The following is an 11,517-nucleotide window of genomic DNA, read 5'->3' as shown; positions in this document are numbered from 1 at the left end:
CCGGAATTCCGATCTTCCGAAATTTCAGATCTTGTTTCGAGATTCCGGAATTCCGATCTTCCGAAATTTCGGATCGTGTTCCAAGATTCCGGAATTCCGAACTTCCGATATTTGCGATAAAGTTCCGGAATTCCGATTTTCCGAAATCTAATCTATTAGAGGCTTTATATTTTAGTATAGATATGTCGGAAATACCAACTGAAAATGTTCGTTGTGTAACAACAGTAGTGCCAATATTGTAAAGGCCATTGTTGACTTGAGTGATTTCCAACATTTGAGCTGTTTCGGTCATACTTTAAATATTGGAGTGAACAAAGCCCTTGAGCTACATCCAGTCAATGAAGTTATTAGGTAACTTCGTAAACTTACTTGTTAGACAAATTACGAGTCGCAGCAGCAAAATGAGACGTGCGCTGCAAGAAGAGCAAGATGCATTAGGCCTCCCGCGCAAAGTACTTCCGTCATGCACGCCAACAAGGTGGTGGTCTACTCTTCCTTTGATACAGGTAGCTTTAACAAATCAAGAAGCAATAGCAAAATTTCTGTCCCGAACAAAACATAAAAACCTTATCCTTCAGAACAAAGAAATAGAATTATTAAATATGATCATGACCCTATTATCGCCCTTACAAATGCTTTGTGACAGTATGTCAGCTGAAACATCGGTTACAGCGTCGGGCATATGGCCATTATATGAACAAATCTTAAAAGATTTTCAAATCGAAGAATCTCAACAGATAGAAGATACATCACAACAAGACGAAGCAAGTAAACAGGAAACACATTTTTCGCTGTATGACTCTTTGACTGAAAAAGAAGATAGTGAACAGATGTTAGAAGCAGCACTCAAAGAAATTGAAAGAAGCATGAAAATGGAAATTTTATCTCCGTTGCAATCCCGATACGAGGAGGATGAAGAAAGCAGAATACTGTTGAAAATGTGTACATTCTTAGATCCCAGGTTTAAAGATCATTTGGGTGAAGATACTGAGATAATAAAAGGTAGAGTACTGAATGAGTTGAGATTTATTCCAGCAGGAAGTCCTAAAAAACATGATCGAGGGAATGTTGGCACTAAAGGATTTGACAGTTACCTAAAACGAAGGAAATTTGGTGACAGGAACGATAAAGAAGACAGTCAAATAGAAGAATTAAACCGATACCTAAGTCTTGGGGATGCAGATTTGGAGGAAGAGAAACTTGTTTGGTGGAATAGCCATTCCCACCATCTTCCAAGATTAACAAAATTAGCGAGAAAATATTTGTGTATTCCTGCTACGAGCGTGCCAAGTGAGAGAGTTTTCAACTGTGGTGGCAATGTAGTGACAGATTATAGAGCATCTCTTACCGCTGAGCATGCTGAACAGTTAATATTTCTGTCCATGAACAAAGCTATTGTCCCAAAATAATTTTAAAATGCTATTTAATATAAGCTAAATGTTCTCATTGTTTCACATTATTGACTTAGTATAACAGGGGATTCATAAATCAACACCTGACTTTTAAAGGTGCGATAAATTTAACTCTTTTAGGATTTCCCCTTTCTCAGGTAAATTTTATACTTTATACTTTATTTTATACTTTTACAGCTACTGCTTGCTTACTATTTATCGTAGGATCATGGTTCATACCTCGTTTTCTGTTTTAGGATAAAGCATACTTTCCAACGGTACCACTCGATTGTGCGTATTATACACCGGAAACGGAAAAAGCGGGAGACTTTTCGAAAAAAAATCGAAATTTTTGCGCCCCTCTGGCGCAAGCCTGGGTTCACGTAGGGATCTGAATTATTATTTTATAAAATACGTTGTTGTGTTCATAATACGTGTGCAAAATTTCAATCTTGTATCTTGAAAACTAAGGTCAGGAGAAATTTTTGAAAGTCTGAAGGTAATCCATTCTTTTCGTATATATATATATATATACTGTACTTCAAAAATATACTGTTTATTACTACTTGACCAAGAGTCATGGTTCAAACGCCATTTTCTTCAGTATAATGAGCCCTTTCCAACGGTACCACTCACATGTTCGTATCATACACCTGAACCGTAAAATTCGGGAAAAACCCGCATTTTTTTTTTTTTGAAAAATCCAGCCAAAACACTTTGCCCCTCGGAACCGGGCCTGCGTTTATGTAGAGATCTGAAGCTTTTTTCTTATGTATATACATAATACGTGTGCAAAAGTTCAATCTTGTATCTTGAAAACAAAGGGCGGAAAAAATTGTTGAAAGTCTGAATTTAGGCCCTATATAGGCCTATATTTACACACACACACACACACACACACACACACACATATATATATATATATATATATATATATATATATATATATATATATATATATATATATATATTGTGCAACAGTCATGGCTCATTTTCTTTGGTATATCGAGCCCTTTCCAACGGTACGATTTACATGTCCGTATCATACACCTGAACCGGAAAAATCGGGGAAAACCGGAAATTTTTCATTAAAAAATCGCCCTCTCGGAACACTTGCTTCCCTCGGCCCCAGGCCCGGTTTCACGTAGGGATCTCAAAAAATATATATATTCAGAAGAAATTTGCAGAGGTACACATAATTCATATGTAAAGTTTCAATCTGATATCTTGAAAAATAAAGACGTGATTTTTTTTTTAACTTGCCTTAAGAAAAAAGGAAAAACGCCCCTCCGCCCCCACTTGGCGCCGCCAAGTTGATCATCCGGTTCCAAAACGCATCTGGGGTGTTCTTAGGGCCATCATTGACTTGACCAATAAGAAAACGGCTTAAATACTTATTATAGAACCTAAATAAACGGTCAAAGGCGATACTACGCCATAGTAACAGAAGTCGCTATAAATCTTAAAAGAGTTAAGCTACTGAGAAAGGTATAGTTACTAGTGTCATAACTGTATAGATGTATCTACATATTGTTAAAATAACATTTTTTTAGGTTTCATAACGTTAATAATACAAAAATGTTTCAACTAATACATTATTTGAACAAATGTTTCAATTGATATAGTTCATAAGATTCATAATATTTCGTATTTAAAATGTCGTTTGTACAGTATAACATTCCCTTAGTTTTCTAATGTTACATGTTAAATATGTGTAATGTATATTATTATTAATATGTTATTTGTATAAAATTTCCTTATGTTTAATAGTGATAAGTAGTTTTTATTTTAATTTGTAGTTAACGTATATTTTCATTTTATCTTTTATGTATATCCAAGTAAAATAACCAGACTGAAAAATGCTATTTGAATTTATTTTTATTTTCAAAAGTAGAATTTTGTAGTAGAACTAATTTACACATACAATCAGATTTAATGGCAACCATCAAATATATACGATATTATTTCGTTCTATAACTGAGTACCATGTTCCGAAAAGCATTAAACAAGGTGTACAATGATAGTATTGGATTTGAGGTAATGCATATTTTTTTTTTTTTTTTTTTTTTACCTTTTTGTAAATTAATTGTAATAATGTATATTTGAATCAATAATGATAGTATTGGATTTGAGGTAATGCATATTTTTTAATTTTTGTAAATTAATTGTAATAATGTATATTCTAATCAATGGAAATTTATACGAAATTTAAGTAGCATTGACCAATATCTTTAAACAGAATAAGGTTTTTTTTGTTTGTTTGTTTATTTGTTTTATTGATCATATGAACAGGTAGATTATAAGGGTAACAGTCCGCTACTATGTAAAGCTGTACGATTATGATAGTTTTTTTTAAATGTAGAAACTAAAATTAAAGGTTTCTTTAAATTAAATTAAAGAAACATGAGAGGATTAAAATTCTATTGATATGGCATTTCATTATTATTTTGTGTTGAAACCTAGATTGTCTATTTCTCCACTGTTTTTTACAAATATTAATTACAATTATTATAAATATATGAATGTTTCTTATATTCTATTTTCAATTCTCCATTAATTTAGCTCTATTATATTTTTATTTCTTCTTTATAGTAATACAAAATACATTTAACACTAAGGAAAGTTTATTCTTTATGTATTAAAAAAAGATAGCATGGCATAACAGTTAATATTTGTGTGTAATAGCATTATGCAAGGCTTACGTTATGAAAAACTATTTACTATCAGCTAGTTACGAAATCAACTATGTATGTGAGCTCCGAACCACGTTTTTATTGAAAAGTTTCCATTTTCCAAATACAAGAAATTAAAAACTAAGAAAGTTATGAGGGAGAAGAACTACATGCTTTATCTTATGAAAATGTATGTATGTATGTTTGTTCCAACATAACTCTGGAACGCCCGAAGCAATTTCAATTAAACTTCGCAATTTCAATTAAACTTCGCAATTTCAATTATTAAATTAAACATATAACTTTACAACCTGGAAACAAGAGAGACCCCCTAGCTTCCCAAGGAGGCGAGTTGAAAGAGCGTTAAATGCAAAAATAATGAGAAACGACCGGTATTACTGTCGAATTCATAGTTATTTTAGGTCGCTGAGTTGAACATTGACACTCGATGTCGTTTAAATTTCAGTTAAGCCCTCAAGACCCCCTAACACCCCTATGGTTGGAGTGGCAAGAGGTAACATGTAAAAATAACCGGAAACTACCGATATTAGTGTCGAATCCATAGTTTTCGTGGTAAACCGTGTAAACAATCGTTGAAATGTGTATCGTAAGGGGATTGGGGGTTCAATTATTTTTCATAAACTTACTCTGACCGTGCGAAGAACGAGCATTTCAGCTACGTTTTGAAAACCTGGCTTCTAAACATCAAGGAGTACGAGGGTGGAATAATAGCAGAGGAATGTCAGTTTAAGTGTGCAAGTAAATATGTGGGTAACGAACATGAAACTCGCAACTTATGTATTCACCGTGGTTCTAAATTTTCCATTTTCTATATGTCATTTTGAAGCCAGACAGGGAAGGAACTAGTTGATACTCTTTCCGTATTGCACTGGTGGCCCAGGTAGCAACCATGTATAAATGTCATAGAACCTGCCTTTGGGGAACATTAAAAAGACAAGAACCAATAAATGAAGTGTTTAAATTTTGTTCAATGAGTACCATGGCTAAGAACTTTCCGCTCCGCCGAAGGACGGAGTATAGCCACCACTGACAACGTGTGAAAGGAAGTAAGTTTCATCATTATATCTGCCTGAGTTGATGTCTATCTCATAGTCATGTTATTTGAAGATTCCAGTTTCTGAACTTTTGTAATTATGAAATCAAGGAACTCTAAAATTTCAAAATCCAGTTACTTCGTTCTACAATTTCGATTGCCATGACTCAGAAATTTCAACATTCCGAGATTCTGATAGAAATTCCGGAATTACGAGTTTTCGAAATTCCGAAATTTCGGACTGAAGTTCCGGAATTCCGAGATTCATGCATTCTGAAATTTCGGGATGAAGTTCCGGAATTCCGAAATTCCGAGATTCCGCAATTCCGAGATTTCGAATTTTTCGGAGTGAACTTACAGAATTCCGGAATTCCAAAATTCCGAGATTCCGGAATTCCAAAATTCCGAGATTCCGGAATTCCGAAATTCCGAGATTCCGGAATTCCGAAATTCCGTAATCTCGGAATTCCGGAATGAGAAAAATTTTAATTCCGATTCCGGAATTAAGATTTTCATTCCGAAATATTCCGGAATTCCGGAATCCGGAACACCCCTAGGTCCAAGTCTATTTTTCTGCCGATCAATAGCAATTCTTGATGCACGATGTTCCTCTAATCTCATTAACGCACAGTATAACTTTTCTAGTTGTCAGTGTGGGCTTCACCGCAGATGTGGACCTTCTTCTCAGTTTGACCACTATTTCTTCGTACATTGTTACCCTAGTCTATCTACTTTCTACTATTCGTGATCAGTAGCTTCAAAAATCGCTCCTGGTCGTTACATTTCAGCACAGATTCGCAGATAGAAATTGGATCGAGTAAATGTTTTTGTGTCAGATCATGTAATAGCCAGACATCGAGCTTCTTCTTGTGGCTTTCTCCAAATGGTTAAACATTGTTTGGTAAATCATGCTTAAGTTATTATGGTGATGACAACTGATTACATGCTGGTCTTGCTTGATGTTCGCCTGAGTATCATTCATTTTTTCTGTGATTGCTCGCCCACTGCGAAAAACGTTTTGGACATTAAAATTTTCAAAATGAAAGCAAAAAAAAAAAAAAATAAATAAATAAATAAAAAAAATAAAAATAAAAATAAAATCTTTTAACTGTTGCTTTTGATGTCTTGCCCATGAAGAGCACAGATTTTTCCACCGACCTGCGCAGCACTTCTACCTTTATCGAAATGAAATTATAGCATGTAAATATTGCGCAGTTTAAAGGAAAGTTTACTCATGTTCAGGGCGCAACAACTTACATTCAGTTTTAAGAATTCCAACACATTTTGCACATCTACAAATTTCAACTGTCAGCTGTCAAATGATATTAGAACGGGCCCAGTATGACTCATATACCCAGAGATTTGGGACACCAACGCTATTTCACTCGCAGAAAGCTCAATACATGTTATAATATCTCATTTTTCCATCATATTGCTTTATTCAATTTGTTGTATTCAGGGGTGGTGTTTCAATGTCATAATCATTGCTGATGCGATTGGAACTTTAAGCACTCTTGCGATCGTGTTGGTTTAGTGATAGAGCTTTCACTTCTGTGCATGGGGTCCGTGGTTTGATGCCAGCTCCCTTTAAATGCATACGGTATTGGACAAACAAAGTGTGGGTACGTTTTCTCATGGTTCTCATGTTTCCGCATATCATCTTAATTTCACTATTTCATTCATTCTCATTATCACCACCTCCTTTAGTCTACGCGGTCTAACTTTCGGATATAAAGTTTAAGGATTTCAAGATTTAAGCAGACCACTTCAATTTAATCTGGTATCTTATCACAAAGAATTATTGTTTGTTGTTTTTATTATTCAAGTGTGGTCAACTGTAAATATTAATAGACATTTTTATATTACTGTTTTCTACACCAAGAGTCAGATAAAATTGCATCGTTTTGTTCCGTATTAAGCACATTTGATCTCTTGGTTCTGCTTACTTATAAGGGATTTTCTTCTAGAATTTTGGTCAACTATTCAAATATTCCTTCATTTCTTATCCTAGACTCGACAAATAGAATAATGTAATCTGCGTATGATAAACTATGACGCTTCATTTCTCATAGTATTTCTTCTGTTAACCTTTGATTAGTTGATTTAAATCTATGTTCTTTTAAACAGTGGAGCTATATATGACGAGTGATCTGATCCATTATAAGCAGTAAAAAAGGAATAGACTGCCAATTCAGTTGTTCTGTATTACCCAAATTGTGTTAAATTCTGACACAAGCCTTGCTACTTTAACTCCATAGCAATTTGGAGTTAAGTGTTAAAATGGTAGTCGTTAAATCAACTACATGACAAGATAAGAAGTAATTTTAGTAAAAAACTTTGAGTTGCCAAACAAGTACTTTTACAAAAACAAAAACATTTTATTTGTTATTAAACATTCATGACTCTTATGAAACATAATAAAATTTGGTGTAAAAAAGATGTAAACGGTTATGAAGAACGAAATATAGTTAGGAATATAAAGAACCTAGAAATAACTGATGGCAACACTTCTACTTAAGTAAATGCCAGAAACTTCATACCCTCACGAAACTATTTTCGCGAGTGATTACAGGTAATACATGTTCGTTAATTTTTATGAATGTCAAATATACCGCATTGAGCTTTGCTCATAGCCAAAACAGAATTTATACAATTTTTCAATGTTCGTTATAAAGACATTTATGATGTCCTTGGCTGGCAATGTGCACACTTAAAGTTACGATATGGTGTATCTATCTGATACACAGGGTTTTGAGGGGTTGTGATACTTTTCCTGAATCATTGTTCTTAGGAATTGAAAGATTTCTCCGATTACTGATAAATAATACTTTTATTAATATTAATATCTCAATGACTCGCGTTCTCTGTTGTATTATTGTAACACTGCGGTATTACTTTCAATATATGGCATATATGAGCGGCTCAAGAAAACATAATGATAAGCCACATTTTCTAACTTTCGAGTAAACTTGAAAAGAAGGTTCAACATTCCCGTGGAGTCCAATAAAATAACACATACCAAACAAGCTTTGATTGTCCTCTGCAGCTAAGTTTCCGGAATTAAACAACCTACATATTGTTCTTTTGTTCAATGCCGACACATTCCACCTAATAACTTATTTTTACCGTAAGTGGCGATTACCATTTGTTCGAACGAGCAGGTCATATATTGAAAGATCAGCATTGCACTTCCCATTCCATTTCTGCGCTTCCTTCATTCATTCACCTAGTTCTATAACACTGATGCGGTGTTTTTTCACACCATAAAACACCGTTTCTGTGTCAAATCGATAACACCAGGCCTATCCTATCCTTAACACCGGATATATGGTGTTGAAATAACACACTAAATTGTTTAAACACCATAATTTTTTTGCTTTATTGTATGTCCAATGCTCTTCAAGCGGGAATCGAACCCGGAACTTTCTCAACAAAGCCCGTAACTTGCGCTATTCCAAGCAAGGAAGACAGAGTTGTTAGTATGAACACAATATTAGAAATAATTTTAGGAACTATTATTATAATACAGAAAGCAAGCATTGACTGTTATAGAAGAATTATTAGTAATGAATATATTTTATATTAGTATTAGTATTTTATATTAGAATTATTAGTATGAATATATTTTATACAAGGCATAGAATGAAATAGTACGGACAATAACATTAAAATTTCCTATTGGAAAACGGATGGAGGGAAACAAGAATAATTTGTTCACCATTGTAATAGTTTCGAAACCGATATCACGATAATGAGAGGAAAACATTGTTATTACTTTGTGTTCTGTGCAATATGTTTCTCGACCTCCTTTGTGGATAAGCGTTAGCTTATGTATCCTTGGCGTGGGAGACTTAGATTCGATCCCGAATGGCAGCTCATGTGGTTCGCATTCCACATTAAGCCGTAGGCTCACGTCTTATATAGTCTTGTTGTTGAAAGGGAAGCTAAATTTAAAATCAAAACAAACAAAAACAATATGTTTATCTACGGTGTATCTGCAAGAATTATATGATACATAAATGCCTTTAACTCTCCTTTAACTCTCTTAAGGTCCTGGTATGGAGTTTACACATAAAGTCCTCCTGTCCATTTGGACCCATTATGCATTTTCGTTTTTTATTCTTGTATGCCCTTAAATGTTGGAGTAATAAATTTTATTTACGTGTTATCGTTAAATCATCTTGATTTATGTACTAAAATATTGCATATTCTACCAGGGTGTAAGTGTGCAGTGTTCACTTCACTCTTCCGCCCTTGTACAAATTGTGAGTAGTTTTATGCACAGGTGGTTATACGCATGCACAGTTCGTTAAGATAGTGATTTATGTAATAAACTTTTGTTCACATTGCTTTCGTAGCCCTATGCACATATTCTAACATGGTAGCCTTACCCGTAAGGGGAGTCTGTGGGGTGGCAAATGGGGGGCTCCCTGTTCTGAGCATTTTCGTCTAAGAAGTAGATACAAAAGCACATCACTTAAACACACACACACACACATATATATATATATATATATATATATATATATATATATATATATATATATATTTCGGGGGGAAATAATGATAACTCACTTTGACATAATTTTGAGATACAAGGCTTTGAATGTTTGAGTAGTATAGTGACACTATTGAAAAAAAACTGTAAAGAATTGGTCATATCTCTGTCATCTCTTGACCAAACTCGGTAATTCTTAAAGGGATAACAGATCCACCGGCGTCAAGCACCATAGGCTGTTTTACTCATTTTTCACGATTTTGAGGGTTTTCAATCCTCCGCCCCCCCCCGCCCCCCCGAGGTCTTTATGTATATGTGTAAGTTGTCCAGTTCCAAAACCGTTCTTGTTCATGTATAGAAAATCCCAGGAAACTTTTAAAAATGTAGGATCTACATGTTTTGTAGAAGTGGGAGTACTTCAGTGTGTTAATGCAAAAAAACTGAACATCCTCAAATATTTCTACTACGAAACTCATCGATCCTACAGTTTTTCTCGGTTTTCTTGGATCTTTTGTAAGTGTATAAGAGCCGTTTTGAAAAAAAATAATGTTATACAAAACACTGGTTCAATATTTTTCTCGGAGCACAAATGCGCGCACACACAAAAATACAATAACTCTGAATTAGTGTAAATGGAAGGATTTCAAACATATCCATGAAAATATAGAGAGATACACTCAGTAGTACAACCACGTGTATCTTACTATGGAGTAATACGTCTGCAAACGATGGTGACGACAGCGACATCACTGGTCACATGAAGAAGAGGGAACAGCAGCGCCACCGCCTTACATGGGGTGCATGTATAACCGCGAGGATTCCATGAATAGCCATCGGTTTCGATTGGTCGAATTCTTTTTCTTGGGTTTCAGTGGAGCCAAGGAGGTACCTCACAAAAACTCAAATCTTTAGATTGCAGTGGAATTAACGGTTCCTTTTCATCCTGGCTTACAGTGGAGCGTTGTGGGAAACTTTACTTCTCTTTCTGCTTGTAGTGGAGCAACAAGATATTCCTAATCACATCTCGACCTAGCTTGCAATGGAGCTTTGTCGGGATCCCTAACCCCTCTCTGTTTGCAGGAGAGCATCGAGTGTCCTACACCACCTCACATAGTTTGCTACTGAGGAATTCTTCCGTAAATCGTCACTATAAGTGAAAGAAATTCTCCATATTTCTGCGGCCTCTTTGAATTTTCCGTTTTGTGGGAAATTTTCCGCCAACGTTCAAAATTTGTACAAGAGTTTACCAAAGCAAAGCGTGATCATAAACAGGTGAATCTTAGTGGACAATGGTCCGAACACAGCATATTATATACATAGTGCATTGTATGGGTCCAAATGGATTCAAAGGGACTTAAATGTAAAAAAAAATATGCTACAGCGATTATATTAATTATATATGCAAACGTAGTAAAATTAATAAAAGTGATGCAGTATGACAAGTTTAGATGATATACTTTAGGAATAATGGAACATTGAAAAGGAAAATTTGTCAAAATGGACCCAATGATCCTAAAATAATGACAGGGTTAAAATAATGACAGTTGGAAAGTTTAGGAAGACTCACAAACATTGAATTATAACGAACATAACACTTTTTGTTATTGAATTAGAGTGACTTTCCGATTTCGCATTACACAGCTTCCGCTTTTAAGAGTTTTATTTTAGGAATTATATAGAGAAATCACTTGACTATATGGTTTTTACTTGATTGATTGATTGATTTTGAGTTTATCGTCCCGTTCAGCAGCGAGGCTATATGAGACGTGGACCTACTGATTAACGTGGAATCCGAACCACATGAGCTCCCGCCGGGAATCGAACCCGGGTCTCCCGCGCCAAAGGCGCGTACGCTAATATATGGTTTTTACGTTCAGTTCAAGTTTTATTGAGGAAATGTTT

At 34.8% G+C, this 11,517-nt stretch overlaps 1 protein-coding gene across 1 annotated transcript; it reads left to right on the top strand.

The window, feature by feature from the left end:
- Positions 1-401: 401 nt before the first annotated feature.
- LOC145675186 (E3 SUMO-protein ligase ZBED1-like) lies at positions 402-1,409 on the top strand. Its single transcript, XM_081745555.1, has one exon. The coding sequence runs from the start codon at positions 402-404 to the stop codon at positions 1,407-1,409; it is 1,008 nt and encodes a 335-aa protein (XP_081601681.1).
- The last annotated feature ends 10,108 nt before the right edge of the window (positions 1,410-11,517 follow it).

Source organism: Thermobia domestica, chromosome 18 (genome assembly GCF_964235325.1).
Source record: "Thermobia domestica chromosome 18, izTheDome1.hap1.1, whole genome shotgun sequence".
In the NCBI taxonomy this organism is placed as follows: domain Eukaryota; kingdom Metazoa; phylum Arthropoda; class Insecta; order Zygentoma; family Lepismatidae; genus Thermobia; species Thermobia domestica.
This window is presented reverse-complemented; position numbering and strand designations above follow the sequence as displayed.

Coding starts and splice junctions, on each gene's coding strand:
- LOC145675186 (XM_081745555.1), top strand. CDS start 402: ATGAGACGTGCGCTGCAAGAAGAGCAAGATGCATTAGGCCTCCCGCGC.